General features: G+C 40.0%; 1 protein-coding gene across 10 annotated transcripts in view; it reads left to right on the top strand.

Moving 5' to 3' along the window:
* dtna (dystrobrevin, alpha) overlaps positions 1–20,922 on the top strand; it is a 36,408-nt gene extending 15,486 nt beyond the window's left edge. For 2 of the 10 annotated variants that reach the window (XM_054766640.1, XM_054766638.1), the window contains exons 3-22: positions 984–1,064; positions 1,137–1,350; positions 1,992–2,077; positions 2,736–2,890; positions 2,966–3,071; positions 5,307–5,473; positions 5,615–5,739; positions 7,526–7,609; positions 7,760–7,798; positions 8,440–8,535; positions 10,341–10,422; positions 10,684–10,781; positions 11,692–11,805; positions 11,944–12,040; positions 13,107–13,130; positions 17,211–17,370; positions 17,511–17,600; positions 19,558–19,784; positions 19,864–19,901; positions 20,051–20,922. In XM_054766640.1, the coding sequence (XP_054622615.1) occupies positions 984–1,064; positions 1,137–1,350; positions 1,992–2,077; positions 2,736–2,890; positions 2,966–3,071; positions 5,307–5,473; positions 5,615–5,739; positions 7,526–7,609; positions 7,760–7,798; positions 8,440–8,535; positions 10,341–10,422; positions 10,684–10,781; positions 11,692–11,805; positions 11,944–12,040; positions 13,107–13,130; positions 17,211–17,370; positions 17,511–17,600; positions 19,558–19,784; positions 19,864–19,901; positions 20,051–20,054 (2,087 nt within the window). In that variant the 3' untranslated portion in view covers positions 20,055–20,922. The remainder of the gene's footprint in view (positions 1–983; positions 1,065–1,136; positions 1,351–1,991; positions 2,078–2,735; positions 2,891–2,965; positions 3,072–5,306; positions 5,474–5,614; positions 5,740–7,525; positions 7,610–7,759; positions 7,799–8,439; positions 8,536–10,340; positions 10,423–10,683; positions 10,782–11,691; positions 11,806–11,943; positions 12,041–13,106; positions 13,131–17,210; positions 17,371–17,510; positions 17,601–19,557; positions 19,785–19,863; positions 19,902–20,050) is intronic. The other 8 variants (XM_054766639.1, XM_054766643.1, XM_054766645.1 and 5 more) reach the window with 8 other exon arrangements.
* Positions 20,923–21,322: the final 400 nt, after the last annotated feature.

Raw genomic sequence — 21,322 nt, 5'->3', positions numbered from 1 at the left:
AGTATGGACGCAACTTTTTTTTCAACCCGCCAAAACTAAATCTCAGGAACATTCCCGTGTGTACAGGGCCTAAGAAGCCAAAAACATACCACTTCCACATGGAATGTGAGAAGAACATTTTTCACTCTATCATGTTGGACATGCCATGGCTACTTCATGTAGTGTGAAGGTAATGTAATATAACGTCATGCCTCATCAATGTAACATCACTGACACCTAGTGACCAGAATAGTACATATAACTATGACTGATAATAGGTCATAGTCAACCACAAAATATTAATGAATTAATTTGTGAAAGAGTGAGGGGATGAACTGTGAAGTAGTGAGGGACAACCATACACAATACACCCGTCACTACAGTAACATTACTGACACCTAGTGACCAGTGTTGAATACTACATATCACGTCTTTAAATGCGTCTTCTGAATGCCTTATATTGGTATTTTCATTCATTTTGCCATTTTTTATGCTTGAAAATGCTTAATTTAGGCCAAGAATACATAAGATTTGCTAAAATATGCTTTTTTTTCTAATAGGACAACAAATATATCACTTACAAATATATCACTCCTCCTGTCTCACTTAGGAGTGAGACAGGAGGACACAAACATTAGCAACACTAGCCTAGCTATGTGAGCTATACTGCCAGCATTACACTCGCATTTAACAGTAACATCATACTAGGTTAGCCTATTCGCGAAAACCCCCCCAAAATGATCAAACTTACAGCTCCCATGTCAGCATGTGACAGATAGTTGGCAGAGCTCCATGTCTTATTTTAAGATGTGTAGCAAAGCCTTCTTTTTTTTTACATAATCTTCCTACGTTTGATGATCATCAACCCGATTATGACATTATTAAAGGTCAATTTTGTGTTATCGGGGAGCTTTAAAGTCAAATAATAATCCAAATAAGATTATTAGGCTACATCTCAAAAGGTTATTGATTCTGAGGTGATTACCTACAAAAATCTTCCTCAGGGGCTCAGGATTTGGACTCCATACGTCTGTCAACATACAGGACAGCCTGCAAGCTCAGATTTGTGCAGAAGAAATGCAACTGTGAGTATAAGTGTCCTCCTTAGCACTCTGCCTGCACGTGGCCTACAATATTATTTAATGCTTGCATTGCAGTGCATTTGATCGACATCTGGAACATCATCGAGGCCTTCCGAGAGAACGGCCTCAATATCATGGACCTCAACGCCGAGCTTCCTGTGGCCCGCCTGGAAGTAGTGCTGTCCACCATACTGTACCAGCTCAACAAGCGCATGCCCACCACCCACCAGATCAACGTGGATCACTCCATCAGCGTGCTGCTCAACTTCCTGCTGGCAGCCTATGACCCGTGAGTCACACAGCCACTCGGTGGCTGCCAGTTGTCACCCGAGGTTTGGAAGCGAATACAGTGTGAAATGTGGAGGGACATTTGACACAGTGTTGTGTGTTGTTTTTTTGAACATTTAAATCAAAATAATGTGATTTCGTCTACACTGTGTGCTTAGACAATTCAATATATGACCAGAATGTAGCGTTCATTTTATTTATTTAATACAATACAAAACAATGCAAACAGTTGATGTTTGCAAGATACAACGCAAGGGAGAAGAGTTTTGAACCACTGTGTACAAAATGCTATGCCTAATCACTGCAATACTCATTACTCATCATTCTTGTGAGTCCATTGTCAGTACTCACCTATTTTTACGACTAAGTTCAGTTATGTCTTTTTAATTTAAAGTGATTATTATTTATTTATTATTATCCTAATTATGTGATTATTTAGGATGATTGAGGAAAAACCTTGACAATTATATCACTACATTGTTAAATTACATTATCATTTTCCCATGTATTAACTGGTAAAGACTACATTGGAATGCAGGAAGTGAAGAAATGTATTGCAATTGATGTGAAATGGACAAAGGGTAGGTTTAAATAACCTTTGCTTCTTCCTACTCTTTTTGGACATTATCATTACCATTTTAGGGATGGAGATGGCAAGCTGTCTGTCTTTGTTGTGAAGATGGCACTTGGAACGTTCTGTGGAGGGAAAATTCTGGATAAATTAAGATGTAAGTAGCAGCTATCATTTCTTATTTTTACATTTTAGCACCACTTTAGCACATTTGACCAATTTAGTCTATTACAAAACGATATACGGTGGTAGCTTGGTGTTCGTTATTAATTCTTTCCACAAGGTCAGATGAAAAACGAAACGTATGAAAACCGAGGCAATTTTCCCATCAGAAATAAAATAAATAAATAATAAATCCAATTAAGCTTAATATTTCTCACCTTCTTTGTCAAATTGCTGGAACTCGCAACTTTCTTTGACCGCATGGCGGGTTATTTAGCTATCACAATTTTGTTTTACAGTTGGTTAAAAACTCTTTTATTCTCTTGTGTTTCGGAATGCAGTAGACAATCCTAAAGATGTCTACTGGGATACATTGTGGTCGTCTTGCGCTGTGCATCTCACGTTAACTAATGTAGAAAATGTGCACTAGTAGCAATGGCTGGTGCAAAAGAGTAGAAGGTGATGGATTCCTTGCTGTTTGTATTGTACCAAAGCCAGTGTGAACAGCTGCTTGACTTTAATTTGTTTTCACAAATAAGTGGGATAATTGCATTGTGTGATGTTGTAATTAGCCCGACGTGCGTTGGAAACTAACAATTAGTTTGATTCATTCATGTGACGGGTCACCTCAAACCCCCCTTCTCCCATCCAAGATATTTTTTCACAGATATCTGATTCGGCTGGAATCATGGCGTACTCACAGTTTGACCAGTTTCTGAGGGAGGTTCTCAAGCTGCCCATGGCTGTCTTTGAGGGGCCGTCGTTTGGATACACGGAGCAAGCTGCCAAAAGCTGTTTTGCGCAGCAGGTAAGGGCCATTTGTCACATGTATGTTTGTGCATTTTTTCCGCCTTGAATCTCACTGGATGTCTAATTCGGACAGAAAAAGGTCTCCCTCAACACCTTCCTAGACACATTGATGTCAGACCCGCCTCCTCAGTGTCTGGTTTGGTTACCGCTCATGCACCGGCTGGCCAACGTAGAGAACGGTAGGCAGCGCAACAAGACAACACACAGTGGACGTCTAAGGTGGAATACAATCTGTTCAGGGACACTGGTCAACTCTTTTTTTTTTGTTTAACCAAAAATAATTAAATAATCTGTTCCAGTGTCAAACTGTGGCCACCATACAACCTGTGTTATGTTAACTAATCATGGTGGAAATAAACTAAACCATTACTTTTACCATTACCATTTTGAACTGCACAGCCAATGCTTAAAGGAAAACTGCACTTTTTTTGGAATTTCTCTTTTCTGTCTTGTCTTTCTCTTTTCTGTGCGTTCTAAAAATCTAAAAACAGCTATTAAGACTTAGCTTAGAATGCACGTAATGGGAAACAATTATTCCGTATCTAAAGCCTTCTGAAAAAAACTCCAAAAAGCGCCAACAACGCTCCATTTACATATAATGTGACGTGCATATTAGCCAAACTACAGTGACATTGTTCTTGTTATTATTATTAACATTGTTACGCCGTTTGTACTGTGCATTACTGGTGTATTGATACCTTGCCACACCACACCGGCTAGCTAGTAGCTTCACCACATACTCGCCCGCAGCATTTTTGAGTTTGGAAAAGTTAACGGTAGGTGTAGGCATTCGTTGCTATGTTGCTAGAAGATTCTGTACCAATATGTGCTGAGGCTGAAATCCCATTAGAAAAGTTAGCCAAGCTACATCCATTTCTGAATTACTGGACAAAATGGACCAAGGATGTATCGCATCAATAAATGTAAGGATTTTTGCATTTCATTCACATTTTATTCACTAACCCAAATAGCACACACTCTATGATGGTAAGTGGAAAAGATAGAAAATGGAGTTCAATGGAAAAAATAAAACAGGATTTGGGGAAAAATAAAAAAGGATATTAGGCCTTAAGATAATAAGTTAATAAGTGGGTGATGTATTAGTAACAAAATGATGCCACATAATTTGATAGAAATGAAAATGATCACCCTATAGAGGGGGGAGATCAAAGACACCCCAAAAATGAAAGTGAAAAAATGATGCAGCACACTGGTCCATTTTGCTAAAATGTCATTGTAGCAACTCAAAATGATTCTCAATAGTTTGTGTGGCCCCCACGTGCTTGTACGCATGCCTGACAACGTCGGGGCATGCTCCTAATGAGACTACGGATGGTGTCCTGGGGGATCTCCTCCCAGATCTGGACCAGGGCATCACTGCGGTACCTGGACGCATGGAGGAGATTCCAGGAGACAGGTAGTTACTCCAGGAGAGCTGGACAGGGCCGTAGAAGGTCCTTCAACAATCAGCAGGATCGGTATCTGCTCTTTTGTGCAAGGAGGAAAAGGATGAGCACTGCCAGAGCCCAGAGCATGCGGGGGTTTTATCTCTAATATAAAACCGTAAAACCTTGTTGGAGTTTTATGGAGTTGTTTTAATAGCGGTCTTTGTAGGCGGCATAGGTGTGTCCCATTACATGCATTAATGAGCTGTCTCTTTGTATCTGTTTTTATATCTTTAGAATGTTCATGTCTCACATAAAGAGTGTGGATGATGAGAAAAACTCTCCCAAAAAGTGCAGTTTTCCTTTACCATTCTTTACCAGGAGTTTTCAAAGTGTGGCACAGGGTGCCTCCTCTCATGGTGGGGCCTCCCCTTCTTCCAAAAAAGAGTTTTTGAGAAGACTTTGTTTTAACGTGCTCACAGTAAGAAAAAAAGTCTATTCAAACAATAGAACAGTCAGTTAACTGAAGGTGTCCTTCCTGCTAGCCATACAACTTAAAAAAAAGCAAACCATAATAAAACATAAAAGCCACAAAACAGCTAGCTACTCGTTGAACTGAGGTTTTGAGCGACATCATGTGTAAGTGGACTTCAGACGCATAGTTTTGAGGAAAAATGTCATTTAAATTCCCGAAACGTCAGGGTTCTTCCCACTGTATTCCTCACTGCTTAGCATGCTGGGAGGATGTAAAATTCAGCTGTGCACACGGCTCCAGTAGGCTGGCCCATTGGGACCTCACACCATGTTTCAAGTTCATCACCAACCACTTCCAAGTGAACACAAGACATAATGATGATGATGAAGCAACATCATGAAAAAAAAAAACTTTTCTAGCCTTCGCTTGCCATATATTACTTGTCTTTATGCTGTAGTATGCAAAATATCTGTGTTATTTGTGCCACATCTGTGTAAGTGTGTGTGTGTGTGTGTGTGTGTGTGTGTGTGACCCCCGATCCCTCCCCCCTGCAGTCTTTCACCCGGTCGAATGCTCCTACTGCCATACTGAGAGTATGATGGGCTTCCGCTACCGCTGCCAGCAATGTCATAATTACCAGCTCTGTCAGGACTGCTTCTGGAGGGGGCATGCCAGCGGTTCCCATAGCAACCAGCATCAAATGAAGGAGTATACATCATGGGTAAGCAGAGGAGGTGGAGAAATGGAAGAGAGGGAGGTGTGTCTGCACCCGGGCCAGTCAATGCGGCTATTTTTGCAACGCTACACCATGACGTAAGGATGCTGATGGTCGAATTCAAGCCATGTTTTTTTCCCTCGCCAGAAATCCCCTGCCAAGAAGCTATCCCATGCCCTCAGCAAGTCGCTAAGCTGTGCATCCAGTAGAGAGCCTCTTCACCCAATGTTCCCGGAAATGCCGGAGAAACCTCTCAACCTTTCACATATTGTGTACGTTGTTCTTCATCTACTCCCTGTATAAATGTCCCACTGTTGAGAATGATTTAATAGCTCCCTTCTCTAGGTCTTAAGTGATTCCAGTCAATCTTGTGGGGTCAGCTAATCAATGAGGCTTAATTACAGCGCTGGGAGTGATTGCAATCTACGACAATGTAGCCACTGTTGCCGTCACTTGAGCTTTTGTACCTAAGGTAGTGGCCCCCATGTAAATAGCCCGATAAAGGGTTTCCCACGAGAATTTAGTCGGACCTATCAAAAAAAGTTGAGTTTAAGGCGATTAAACACATTTTTGCAGGCATTGGCGCAGAATTTGACTTTGTAACGTATTCACACACAGCATTAGTGGAAAGACGTTGGGCCACTTCCCTGCATACATTTGCCTTTGCTCTAGGGCACCGACGGCCGTCCAGGGAATCAAACCTGGAGCCTTTCAGTCCCCCCTTCAGTCCAAACTCACAACCCCTGTTATGTGCATACTACATACACACACATAAATGCTCGCTTCTATAAACCGAAAAGAGGACAGGGCGTTAAAGGCTGTGCCTAAAAAAAAGAAGACACTCAACAGCACAGCATAGTGTCCCTTGTCAAGTTATCCCTATACTTCGACAGGACAGCAGGGCTGACACGGTTGCAAAAGAAAATGTGTTGTCTTTTTCACCAGAAATGACAAACGGCACTTCCTGGTGCCAAAGGTGCAGCCTAGTTGACTGGCAGGACATCTCAATTGCCGGATAAGATGGTCCGATCTGCTGGTGGGTGCATGATGGCCGTCTCCCTGGCCAAGGGAGGCCAGGGTATGCTAACACTTGCCTAAGATGTACACCTAGTCAAGTGGAGGGAAGGAGGTGCCTTACTTGTCTTGTACTTGGCTCCAAGCAAGGTCTGGCCAATGCCCCACTGGCGTTAAATGGAAGCAGGCGGTAATTGGAGAGAGTCTGTTGAAAACTCATTATATACTATAACAACTTGTTTTTTTTAACTTTAATAATGAGTGGGAGTGCATGACAAAGAAAACAAAGCTCTCTGTGACCAACAAGTGTATTGCTTAACACAGCAGCTGCTTTTATAGACCACGCACCTGGTGACTAAAGGAGACTTGGTAGTTAATTGAATAGGGGTGTTAATTGGAATAAAATGTTATATAGGAATTATAACAGGCGGTAGAGTGCAAAGTCTGAACAATACTAAACATGTCCTCCTGCTCCATCTTCTGGATCTGCTCGACCACAGCACCACTTAATCCCAATACAAGTGGACTGTAACATTGAAAATTCAAAATCTATTCTTGTATGCCAGTCCACTACTTGGTGAGTATTCGAAAATAAAACAACCAAACCATCAGTGTACATTTCATACAATCTTATATATATAACATTTCTGACAGAGTTTGCAAGATAGTTATTTTGAAAAGCAGTAAAAGTTATTTTTCAAGTCAATACATGATTTTTTGTCATGTTTTTTCTCTCTTTGTCCTTAACTTTCCTCCCTCTAGAGACACGTGGTGAGTGTTTCTCTGATTCTTTAACACGTTCCAAAATGTGTCCCTTTTAATCACTTTTTGTGCTTTTTGTTCTAATGTTTTTTCATCGCCCACTACTCACCCACTCTAGTGTGCTAGTAGAAGCTGTTGGTTTGCACCTCTACATTACTTCATTGCACGTTTTCGGCAGTTTGTGCATTCTAGTAGTTGATATTTCTCACATACATTTCCTAGATGTATGCAGTACTTATAAAAGAACACAATGTTAACTAAACACTTGTGCTCTCCCTATAGGCCACCAAGACCCATGAACGTCCCCAGTGAATACTCCTTTTCCAACTCCATGCCTACATCAGGGAACCCGTACTCCACCAAAAAGTGAGTACACACAATGGATGTCCTGATTTTTTTTCATTGGGATCTTTTCAGGTTGCCACACCGCTCCCAGCAGACCGTTAACAATTCTGTGTGTATTGCTGTGTCGGTTCCCTCCTGCTGAATGTACTTACTTAGTTTGCCTTACGGCAGGAGTCAGGATATTGCTCAACATCTGTTGAAAGGTAGAGGGTAAGCGAGTGACACAGGTGTTCTTGTGTGAAGATGCTACACTGCATGCTAATGTGGATGATAACAGAAGTGGCGTGTGCATCCTCTGATGTTAAAAAATACTCCGGGGAAGTAGTGATACATGAGCGTGCCTGTTAGCAAGAACCTGAAACCAAGGTGGCATCATTATGTACTCCTGGAGCCTCAAATCCTCCTCTCATGTTAAAAACAGGAGCACCCATTGTTTGTTAGCTGAATGCTTAAAGTATCAAATTAAACACTGTGCTTCGCTAGTTTAGCTATCCATCATAAATATTGACATCTTTTGTGCATTGTCTCTTCAATCTTGTTTCATGTAGTAGTATTATTAACACAGCACCGAGGGATACTACTGTAAGCACTGCATGCTGCTTGTCGTGTTTTTGCATGTCCTTAATTGTGCTCCAGGCCTTCATCAGCGCCGGCTTTCCCAAACATAATCTGGTCTTGTTCCTCTCCACTCACCCGTGAATGGCTGCTTTTCAGGCGCCTCCTCAAATCTCTTTTGTTTTGTCATCCCTTCTGCCTCTCCCCCCACTGTTCCTCTCCTTCTGTCACCTGTGTAATGGCATCTTGTTTTTTTTATTGATTTGCTTTTGTTATGAACCCTTGCACGCGTCCAGGTTACACTGCAACCTGGATGCGGTCGACAGACTCGCAGATGAGCACATTCTCATTGGGCTGTATGTGAAGCTACTTCAAAACAACCCCAAAACACGGTTAGTGGGTGTGACCCCAAATAACCTCACCGTGTCTAAACCCCTGCATGTGTACTTTTATTGGTATGATATGGTATGATTTATTTCTTTCAGACATGCTTAACAAGTTACATTAAAGAACATTACATGGTTACATTTGCACAATTCAACACGGTTCTTCCCAGTGTGATGAATTCTATCCCCCTCCTCCATGTCTATTACTGATAATTCATTCACACCATTACTTTACATGTTGGCATTTACAATATTTCACTTGCATACATTTTGTCATTTACATTGTCTTCACTTCCTATGGGAAAAGAAAGGAAGGTGTTAAACAATATATGAAGAAGGAAATAGAGGTTAAAATAATCACACTATAAACCAGGGGTGTCCAAAGTGTGACCCGGGGGCCATTTACAGCACGCGGCTGTTTTTTTATTGCCCTTCGGCACATTCCAAAAATATGGTTTAACAAGCAAGCTAAAAATAACAACAGTAAAAATGGAAAAAAAAGCAATACTTTTGAGCATGAAACATGGAATATAATGAAATGAAATATTCAGAGAGTAAAGTCATAATATGAAGAGAAAAGTAGTATATAGTTGAACAATTAAAGGAAAAAAGTCTTAATATGAGAAACAAAGAATAAAGTAGCAATTTTAGAAAATTAGGTTGGGTAAAAGTTATATTATGATATTAAAGTCAAAATATTATGAGAATAAAGTCAAGATATAAGCACAGGTGGGTGTTCCTGCTGGGCATTGCTGCCTGTTGCACTTCCGACAGTGCCAGTGGGTCGGCTGCAAGGTCATCGTCGGGTAGCCACCCTTCACTGATGTTTCACAGCTTTAGTCTTGGAGCATGTCAAGGTGGTGGAGCAGGCAGGGACGTCTCCCTGCCGCACCCTGCAGCCGGCTGTAGGATCCCTTCTGTGGGTCTTTGAGTGCCTTTTTTAGCTTAGGTCCAGTAACTCCGAGGGACAGGAGAAAAAAACGGGAAAAAATCTACAAGTAGAAAGGTGAAATATTTGTAAAAATAATTTTAAAAAAAGTATAATGTGAGGAGAAAAGGTTGACAGTAAATATACGTGACACAAAACTGAGAAGCAGGCTATTTTTTCTTTTTTTTCATAAAATATCTCTGCACAGCTACAAGGGTTGGTTTAAAAATGTAAAAGTGGCCCTCGCCTCCTTTTTTCATTATGCGGCCCTCGTTGGAAAAAGTTTGGACACTCCTGCTATAAACCTTGTGCAGTGCTAAGGGGAAGGAAGAAATAAAAATGTGAAAATAAAGATATGATAAGATTAAAATTGAATAAAAGTGATAAAATAGGAATAAAGTGTTAATATAATTGTTAATTGTCATGGTTATGGTCTGGGGATGCATGAGTGCTTTTGGTGCTGGGGAGCTGCAGTTCATTGAGGGGAAAAATGAATTCCAACATGTAGTATGATGTTGTGAAGCACAGCATGATCCCCTTTCTTGGGAAATTGGGCTGCAGCTGGTAACTTCCTGATGGACTGTACCATTGATGCCATAGTGAATCAGACAGTGAAAATAAATCTGTGCACCTTTATCCAGATCTAGATGACAAAGCAACAGAAAAATAGTCTGCCTGTATCTTAATGTATTTTGATTACCATTTACTGTAATGTACACTATTGTGCCGGCAACCATTTTCAATCACAAAACAAACACACGGTGTGTGTGCGTTTGTGTGTGTTGTTAATAACATGACAGTGGTGCAATGTCCTGCAGTGTATACAATGTGTCATGTTGTGATTGCCATCTCTATTTTCTGTTTTGTTTTTTTTTTTTATCAGTTTGCTGGAGAGCAACAACCATCAAGATGAGGAGCACAGCCTCATCACCCGCTACGCTGCTCGGCTGGCTGCTGATGCTGCGGTGAGACACGTCTATATAGACTACATCGATGCACTGCTGTATACTGTACATTAGGAGTGATGGAAAAACAGGACGGATGCATTCAACGGTGATGGTCAGTCCACGTGAGAGGGATCTTGACAGTTGACTAGTCAAGTGCATTTTGTTCCCCACCACCCCCCTCCCTCGAGATGTGATATAAGGCCGGCATAAGGATGACATCATGCAAAGGTATGTTAAGTTCACACAGCATCTCTGCTGTGTCTCTCATTCAACCAACAGCAGCAGCAGCAGCAGAGAGTCCCCACAGACCTGCCGTGCTCTCTGGATACCAACAAACAGCAAAGGCAGCTCATCGCTGAGCTGGAGAGTAAAAACAGGTGAGAAATCCTGAATGCGTCTCTTTCTTTGGTTCCGAGTGAGCACGAGAGACGTGTTGGAGTTGGAGATACATATATGGTGTGGGAAGTGCACTGCTGTTGATGTGTTCAGGTCAGAATGAAGTTATAAAAGAGCGTCAGATTTTTTGTGGCTGTGTGGGGACACTACACCATGCTTCCGTCATAATTGAGCGGTATGGCTTGACATGATGTGCATGCGTTAATTAAGCAAAAAATGTTAACATAATTAATGAAATAAATTAGTTACTGATGTTAACGTGCTATTTTTGACAGCACTGTTTTATTTGTGTATTAGGTTATGTAATAATAATTGTTTCATTTTTGTCAATATTTTTCTTCACTGATTGGTTAGGAAGAACATAATACATCCTTAAAATATGTATAAATTCAAAATGGAAACTTTACACAATTAATGGAGTACATTAATGGACTTTTTTTTAACATATTAAATTCTGGTAAAAAAATTTCATATCAATCAATTATTTTTATTATAAATTTCACATTATTGTTGTTCCTCTTGGCTTGTTGGCTTGGAAACATCACGTGGTTCGGTCTCAAACATGTGACAAATTTATCTAGCATTATTTTCATTTTAACGTTGCCACAGACACCCAGCTAGGTGTGTTAAAATGCAAAGTCATCCACATGTCATCTATAGTCCCAAGCACTGATGTGTGCTACCTCATCAGGGAACTGATTTATTTAAATGACATGTTTAAGATCACCCCTTAGCTTCACTTGACCCTTGTAACAGTCATTAGCTTTAAATCACACCACTATAAAGCTCTCTGGGGCGAGGCATACCATAAATATCAGTTTTCCTAAAGTGTGTGTGTGTGTGTGTGTGGGTGCGTGTGTGTGCATGCGTGTGCGCGTGTGTGTGTCACAGAGAAATCCTGCAGGAAATCCAACGACTGCGCCTCCAGCATGAGGAGGCCTCACAGCCGCCTCCTGACAGGGGTCAGCAGAACCCCACTCTACTGGCTGAGTTACGACTTCTCAGGTAACTGGGGTCTCGCCATCCTCCCACCACACAATGATATACTTAAACTGCGTCTTGTTGTGTGTACTTAACATTTTACCATTGACACAACAGAATGCTATCATCAATCTAGAGCATGTGTTTTTTTCCCCCTGTCAGGCAACGCAAAGATGAGCTTGAACAAAGAATGTCGAGTCTGCAGGAGAGTCGCAGGGAACTCATGGTGCAGCTGGAGCAACTAATGATGCTTCTCAAGGTACCAGGGACAGAGCCCGCCATCTCCTTTCACAACACATCATTCTTCATATAGTCACCGTTCTTCTTGTGCTTCTTGTTAAAACTCTGTGCTAAAGTTCGCAAAAGAGCCGAGCGCTCTGCTGTTTTTAGGAATCTGAAAAATGTTAGTCGCTCCCTAGTCTTGAGCGGCGCGTCTGATGTCATTTATGGGCCACAGTTGGGCCCTGTCGTTTGAATAGCCCTGCTCTGATCTGCTCTAACGCAGTGATTCCTAACAACTGTGCTGTAGTGTGTGTGAGAGGTCATCAGAAAATTATTGTTTGGGTTGAAATAAGCTATGAAAATAAATGTTACAAAAATGAATAGCTTTTGCCCATTTTCGTGTTGTAAAACAAGAAAAAACACAAGAAAAATTACAAGAAAAAACATTGGTGACCCCTGATATAGCCAATAGTAAATTAAAAAATGTACACTTAATCTATGTGATCAGTATTGGTATCGACCGATTTCACTCATGGATGATCGGTATCGGTAGCATAAAACCCTGATTGTAGCATCCCTAGTAATAATAATAATAATAATAGTCATAATCATTGTCATAATAATAACAAAAATTCCAAAAAAAAGCGCACTTTTCCTTTAATTGTACTGCTGGGTGGTTAAGAACCACAAGACTATCTCTTCCACTATACCAGGGATGTCCAAATTTGTCCAAGCGGAGATTCGAACCCAGGTCTTCCCAGTGTCCTGACTGTGTGGCCAACGTGCTAACCACTCATCCACCGTGTGGATGTGTTTGATAATACATCTCATTAATAATGAAATATTTTTACTTTTAGAATATGAACAATAAAAAAGGAGCTGTGGTCCAAAAGTGACCTCCAGGCCACACTATAGACACCCCTCCACTAAACTGTCTTTAAAGGGGGAGTGTGTCATCCCAGTTATCTTAAGAGAGTCAATATCAATCCATTACATACACCAGGAGGCCACATGCTTATGACACGTAAGACTAAATCCACATGGGCCTCTCTCTTGAAACTGCTCATCATGTTGTTTGTTGTTGTTTTTTTTTTTTTTTACAGCTAGCTGAGGAACAGAAACAAGCTGTAAGTTCAAAAACTGTGAGGGAGGAGGATTCGCATATTTAACGCATGTCTGAAATAAACACATTAGTTGTTGCCAGGTGAGAATCGTGTATCAAAAAAATAATAAATAAATGATACTAAAAATAATAGAACAACAACAAAATGAGTCTGTCGGGAAACACCTTAACAGCTAAGCTCTTAGGGACAGGAAAATGTCAAATCCAATCTACTGTATTTCCTCATATACAGTGGTGTGAAAAAGTGTTTGCCCCCTTCCTGATTTCTTATTTCTCTGCATGTTTGTCACACTTAAATGTTTCAGATCATCAGATTACCCTCATTATTTCACAGATAGAAATACCAACAATGACAAGGTAATTGAAAGCTTCATTAACTACTTTGTAAATATTGGACCAAAACTGGAACAAAAGTCCCAAAATTCTGGTCAGTGGTGGAATGGAATGAAGCTACAGACAGAAACCCCAACTCCATGTTCCTCACTGATGTAACAAAAAAGGAAATCATTGATATTGTCAACAAAAGTAAAGCAAAAACACCAACTGATTGTAATATAATTGAAATGGAAACAGTACGAAAGGTCATTAACGAGATTACAGAACCGCTGACGTGAATCGATAACTTGTCATTCAAGACTGGTACATTTCCAAACAATGAAAACAGCTAAAGTAGTTCCAGCCTTCACAAATGGAGACACAAACTACCGACCAGATTCCTTATTACCACAATTTTTGAAAGTCATTGAATAGCTATTCAACAACAGGTTGGACAAATTTATTAGAAAGAATGAATTACTCGCGGAGAGCCGATACGCATAAAGAGCTAACGTTTCAACTTCCATGGCACTGATCAAAAGGAAAGGCGGAATTAAGGAGGAATAAAAAGGAATTTACCAGCGCTATAGACCTCAGAAAGTGCACAGCTGCAGTATTTATGGATTTGATAAAAGCTTTCGATACATTAATCACAACATCCTAATTACAAAACCAGAACGTGACAAAACCAGAGGTCTGGGTTTTTTTGTGCCATATTCAGGGACAATATACTCACCCAAAAATTGTCATTTGGGCTATTTCTGCTTTTGAGTATGTGTCATTCAAAATGGTGTTAAAACAGACTTTCATACTTTATATTACCATTTACAAACCACCACAAATTGGTTTCATTGATGATTTTACTGCATTACTTTCAGTTGTGTGCACTGATTTTGACTGTTTGGTCATAACAGGGGACTTGAATGTGCATGTGGATGTAGCTAATGACAGGCATACTAAATAACTCGCTGCTGTCCTTGGAATGTTTGGCCTAACTCAGCATGTGACTGAACCTACCCAGAGGAAAGGGCACACTCTTGATTTGATCATTACTAAGGGTGCTGCTATTTCAAATGTAAATGTTGCTTTGTGTGATCACTTTTGTGTTTTCTTTGACCTGTCTGTTACACCCAAACCAGCAGTCGGGTCTGCAGTTGTTCAGGGAAGACTCATTAATGACAACACAGGGACACAGTTTATGGCAAGGACTAGGTTTGAAAACATTCTGTGTTCTAACGTTGATGATTTGTTGAGCTCTTATACATCAAGTGTTTTGGAAACCATTGCTCCTGTCAAGGGTAGGCAAAAGGCGCCATGGAGAAAAGAAGAGTCTGTTACGGCACAGAAAAGGGAGTGCCGGAGAGCCGAATGGAAATGGCGCAAGTCAAGGCTCCAAGTTCATTATGAGGTTTACAAAGAAAAGCTATGTGTTTTCAACCAAACCTTGAGTAGAATAAGGGAGAGTTATTTTTCTGAAATGATCACCAACTGTAGTAACAACTCTCATGTACTGTTTGCTACAGTTAACAGATGACAAACCCTCCACTTTCACTGTCCTTACAACATTTCTACATGTAAGTGCAAAGAGTTTGCAACATTCTTTCATGACAAAGTTTAAGGTATAAAAAATGCAGTCATTTCCACAACACAAATAACTATTGTGCAGCCAGCTAGACACCTCAAGCTGACACATTTCACACGTGTCATTGACAAAACAGTCAAAGAGATCATCTGCAGTCTGGGTCCGTCAACGTGCTGCCTTGAAGAGATACCCACTAGATTTCTAAAGTCTGTGCGAAGCAGTTTGCTACCACCACTCACTCATCTAGTTAACATCTCACTTCAGACTGGAACATTTCCAAAGGCCCTTAAAACTGCTGTCATTAAGCCTCTTCTGAAGAAGAGCAGTCTTGATACCACAGTACTGAACCACTATCAGCCCATATCAAACCTGCTATTCTTGGGAAAAGTCTTAGAAAAGGTTGTATACCAACAGCTTACTGACTTTCTCCTCTTTGACAATGTGTTTGATACTTTTCAATCAGGCTTCAGGCCCCACCACAGCACTGAGACAGCTCTGATCAAGCTGACAAATTATATCCGTCTGAGCACAGATGGAGGCAGAGTCTCATTTTTAGTTCTGCTGGACCTGAGTGTTGCCTTTGCCACAGTTGACCATGTCATCTTATTACAGAGTTTAGTAAACTGGGTGGGAATCTCTGGTACTCTCTCCCCTTCCCCTGTTAAAATTAGAGATGAATTGAGATCTATCAGTTTGGAAAAGGTTATAAAGCCATTTCTAAAGCTTTGGGACTCCAGCAAACCACAGTGAGAGCCATTATCCACAAATGGCGAAAACATGGAACAGTGGAGAACTTTCCCAGGAGTGGCTGGCCAACCAAAATTACCCCAAAAGCACAGCAACGACTCATCCAAGAAGTCACAAAATATCGCAAACGCTTGATTGCAGTTGTTGCTGCTAAGTGTGGCCCAACCAGTTATTAGGTTTAGAGGGTAATCACTTTTCCACACATGGCCATGTAGGTTTGGATTTTTTTCTCCCTTAATAATAAGTTTAATTTAAAAACTGAATTTTGTGTTCAGTTGTGTTGTCATTGACTAGTATTTGAATTTGTTTGATGATCTACAACATTTAAGTGTGACAAACACTGTAGTAGCTGGGTGTGTTATTTCCTCATCTGCAGAGGGAACCAGGTGACTTTGAGATAAGACGTTTATGAGGGGGAAGGTCTGACAATTAATAAGAATAATGCGCCGGTATTAATTAATTCATTTTCTTTACTACTTGTCCTCACTAGGGTCGGAGGGGTATGCTAGAGCCTATCCCAGCTGACCTCAGGCGAGAGGCGGGGTACACCCTGGACTGGTTACTAACCAATCGTAGGGCACATATAGACAAACAACCTTTCACACTCACATTCTCACCTATGGACAATTTATAATGTCCAGTTAACATAAAATGCATATTTTTGGAATGTGGGAGGAAGCCAGAGTACCCAGAAAACCCACGCACGCACGGGGAGAACATGCAAACTCCACACAGAGATGCTCAAACGGAGATATGAAACCCGATCTTCCAGATCTCCTGACTGTGTGGTCAACTTGCTAACCACTTGGCACATATGACAAATGACATGTCAGCTGACATTTAGTTTCCCCCCCCACTCCCTAATACTAAAATGCATAGCAGCTTTTGCTCCACAGCGCTCCATCCTTACCTGCAAACGTGAGCTTTACAGATGCCGTGTGTGTTCTGCACGCTTTGTCTTTGACTTGCCTACTTGTAAAGCTTCTGGATGCTAACCACTCATGAAATCCTCAAATGCAGCTACTGGTGTTAATAAAAACTACATTGGGTGGTTGTCTACAGCCACAGCTTTTAATGTCAATTATTAGCTTTTGTACAGACGCTGGAGTTAATTGAATAGAGACATTTGGAGCATCTATAGTATTAAATGCGCTGCCGTTATTTGTCCAAGCAACAGCATCTGTTCTGCTATGAGGAAATGCGGTATTACAGTATTTCATGTCTGACTTTTGTATGATACACGTTGCTCACCATAGGCAGCTTGTAGATGATGTTGTAATAACTAACTGACTTAACAGTTCCTCCACATATTTTCCACATTTCTAACCTATGTGGAATGCTTGAAAGCAATAGTGGTGTGCTATGAGGTCCAACCTAGTTTTTAGTGTGTGTTTTTTTCCGAAAAACATGTCCCAATGCCATATACTGTACATGTTACAGACTCAGGGTCCCGGCTCCCCACGCTCCTCCCCCAGCCACACCATCAGCAGGACCATCCCCACTCCCATCCACTCTGACTCGGCCGGCACCACACCAACTCACACACCTCAGGACTCCCTCATGGGCGTGGGAGGCGACGTTCAGGAGGCCTTTGCTCAGGGTAAACTAACAGTTTCAAAAAAAAAAAAAAAAAAAATATATATATATATATATATATATATATATATATACACACACACACAGTGTATCATACACAGCGTTGTGGTGATCTGCTCTGAGCAATTGTCTTCTCTTTTAAAGGTCCCAGGAGAAATCTGAGAAATGACCTCCTTGTCGCAGCTGACTCTATTACCAATACAATGTCATCACTGGTTAAAGAGTTAAATTCAGGTAAGTTAAAATGACACCCTTTTATAGTCACCACTAGAATATGCCAGAATTGTCCTAATATTCATACATTAATCAAAATCAATGTCTTGTTTCTTGTTTTGTTTTGTTTAAAGAAAAAAAAATTCTTTACTCATATTTATCTAATTATTTATTTATTATCACTTATTATTACTATTATTACTTATTTACTTATTTTTGGGACTTACCGATATGGATTATGTATTATTCTGACTATCACAGAAAACATGATATGGAATGCAGGAAGTGAACAACATGTACTGTACTAGATGTAGAATAGATGGGGGGTAGGATTAAATAAGCTCTGCTTCTTCCTACTCCTTTTGGACATGTGGAACTGTGAAAATGATTCATGAGATGTATTCCATTGTAACCTTCATGTTCAAATAAACTAAACCAAACTAAACTAAAACTAAACTGAATGTCAAAATGTTGAAAAACACTTTGAAGTGTTGAAAAAGGGATGGATAATGCACACCTTTTTATTTGTTTTGTATGAAAGCCCGTTTCTGCCACTGAAAGAAAAAAACTATCCCAATGGTAAGTCATAATTATGAGCTAAAAATTCTAAATTATGAGATAAAAAGTCAAAATTATAGGATAAGAAAGCCATAATTATGAGATAAAAAGTCAAAATTATGAGATAAAAAGTCATAATTATAGGATAAGAAAGCCATAATTATGAGATAAAAAGTCAAAATTATGAGATAAAAAGTCATAATTATAGGATAAGAAAGCCATAATTATGAGATTAAAAAAATCTAAATTGTGAGATAAAAAGTCCAAATTATGAGATACAAACTGCATGTGCTGAGTGCCATGTAATAAAGGCTCCAGTGAAGAAAGCGGCACATTTTGACTTTTTATTTCAACAATTACTTTTTATCTGGTAATTTAGACTATTTGTCTCAGAATTATGACTTACCATTGGGATATTTTTTTCTTTCAGTGGTGGAAACCAGCTTCCATAGCTTAGTACTTTTTACCTAATTAAAAACAATGAGGCAAACTAAAGGAAGACAATGCAATGCAGTTAAGGTGCCTCCTGCTGGCTAGTTTGAAGAATGCAAGCTCCAACCTTCCTAAAGGTCCCCTATTATGCAAAATTTACTTTTTAGCGTTGTTCTAACAGTAATATGTGTCCCTTGAGCACCAAAAGTGAGAAATTAAATCATCTCCCTCACTTATTTGCTCCACTTTTGAGCGGCGCTCAAATGGTTGCGTTGGAAGTTCGGAAAAACCTCCTCCATCATGGACATGGCACTGTCTCTGACCCACTCGAGCTATGTAAGCCCGCCCAATGTATACGCACACCACTCCATGGAAGACAGCTTTGTAAAAAAAAAAAAAGCATGATTTGCTACACATCTTAAAATAAAGCCTAGAGCTCTTGACAACTAGCTGTCAGTGAGCTACAGACATGGGAGCCGTAGTTTTGGTCATTTTGTTTTTCTTCAACTCATAGGCTAACCTAGATGTTGCTGTTAAAATGTGAGTGTAACGTTAGCACTGTAGCTCACATAGCTATGCTAGTGTTGCTTACATTTGTGTCCTCCTGTGCCACTTCTTAATATTACATTGTTGTGATATATGACATCCTGTATATTACCTGCGACAAGTGCAGAGTTTTTGTGGATAAAGTACACAGTAGCGTTTCTTGGAGACACACACCCAGACAGGCGTAGACAAACACAGCTCATTAGCATTAAAGCTACAGACACACAAAGCGACATGTTCCCAGACTTATGATAAAGACTTTTAAGATGTTTAGATTCCAGTATCAAGGTTAGATTTTGGACAACACACTTCCAATACACAATCCTGGGACCTCTGAAACTAAAATAATTGAAATGTAGTATAATTTGGGACCTTTAATTGCTGTATATTCGTGTTCAATTATGACACAAACACTATATCGAAGTGGCGTCTTTTTCCTCAGAGGGTGGAAGTGAGACGGAGAGCACTGTGGATTCAGATTTCGGCCGCGGCGACATCTTAGCAACAACAACCTCAGATCTGTTCCTCAGCTATAAACCCAAGACTGCGGTGGAAGAGGAGGAAGGGGACGAGGAACGCTTCAACAGCGACCAGGAGCAGCAGCTGGAGGATGAGCTCAAGTTGGAGGAGCTCTTGAAGCACAGGCAGGAGGTGGATAAAGCCTGTATGGTGAGTTCTAATTTTACAAACATCAGACAAAAGGAAGCTGTGAACTACTGTTCACATCTTCTGTGTGTGTTGCTTACAGGTGACATGCAGCAGTGACCATACTGGTCCGGGACACTGGTGAGTATGCACTTCAAAATAAAATAGCATTTAAATCTATGGACTCATCTATGACATTCATCAACTTGCATTTTGTCTACAACTATATTTGCCTTGGTAATATGACTACCTCAATTACACATATCTGCCATTGTTTGTGCTCTCCACAGGTGAGCAATATCAAAAGCAACAATAAGTGAAGACACTGGACGTAACAACACTGGCGCTGGCCCAATCCTAGCCTAGAATATACAGTACATACAGATGTGTAAAGATGCTATATATTTTTAACCAACCTCATATTTAAAGTGAAACTGTGAGCTGATGAAAGTAAAGAGATTAATAATGACTCTATTACTCTATACCACAGGTGCCATATCAACCACATCCTTCGTTATTTTGATTACGATGCTTTGTATTTGGGTTGTCCAGCAGATGTAGAAATGTATCGTGTGTGTGTGTGTGTGTGTGTGCGTGTGTGTGTGTGTCATTTGATTACTAGCTTATATTTTTTAAATATATAATGCCAGCGAGGTCACTTTCTTACTATTTTTGTTGTGTGAGTTTTGTATTGTTTTATTTGATACATTAGTCCTGTTAATAATAATGCACACTGCCTTAGCTGTTTGGATGACCTCTCTGTGGAATTCACTCAAGCTGTCAGTGAAGCATGTAGCCAACAACAAAGCACTCCCATTCTTAAGCAATTTCAAATGCATCGATACTGTAAAATCTAAGAAAAAAATCACATTAATGCGATAATTGCTGTTGAATAAATTATGTAAAAAATAGTACTATATTAATTTTAAAAATCCACTTTGGTAAGAGCATTGAACAAATTGTTTACAATCAGGTTTATAAATTAATGTTTTAGTTGTTTTATGTGTCAGGGTCAACACTTTCACACGGCTTAAATGCATCAGACGCATTCTAGTTCATGTAATACCATCAGTGTGTGCAGTATATGTAGTTTTTTGACCTTTGAGCTAAGTTCAAAGTGATTTTTGCATGGCGGTGGTGCATAATAAAAGTGTTGACACAATGCCACAAATCTTGCCTGCCTGTTTCATTTCCCAAAAGGAAACACACTTAAGGTTATTATATTTTTATTATACTGTACTGCATGTCATATTTTACAATTTGCTATTTAAATTTTTTTAGACACCTACTGCATCAGCATTACCCATTCTTAACAAATTTGTAATTAAATGACAAGATTGTGGATTAAATTAATGAAAACAAATTAAGTTTTTTGTTCTGTATCAAGCCTCACTTTTTGTACTGCATCACTACTGCTCCCTGATATACAAATGTGTGTAACACAGCTTTAACTGGAGCTGCACCTTTTATTTTATGTCCAGGATGTTTAAAAAAATAAGGACACATTTTAATCCACTAATTCTCAAACTGTGGGACAATACCACTAGTATTTAACTTGCATG

This window comes from Dunckerocampus dactyliophorus, chromosome 2, assembly GCF_027744805.1.
Source record: "Dunckerocampus dactyliophorus isolate RoL2022-P2 chromosome 2, RoL_Ddac_1.1, whole genome shotgun sequence".
Classification (NCBI taxonomy): domain Eukaryota; kingdom Metazoa; phylum Chordata; class Actinopteri; order Syngnathiformes; family Syngnathidae; genus Dunckerocampus; species Dunckerocampus dactyliophorus.
Note: the sequence above shows the minus strand (reverse complement) of the source record. Positions and strands in the feature narration are given on the sequence as shown.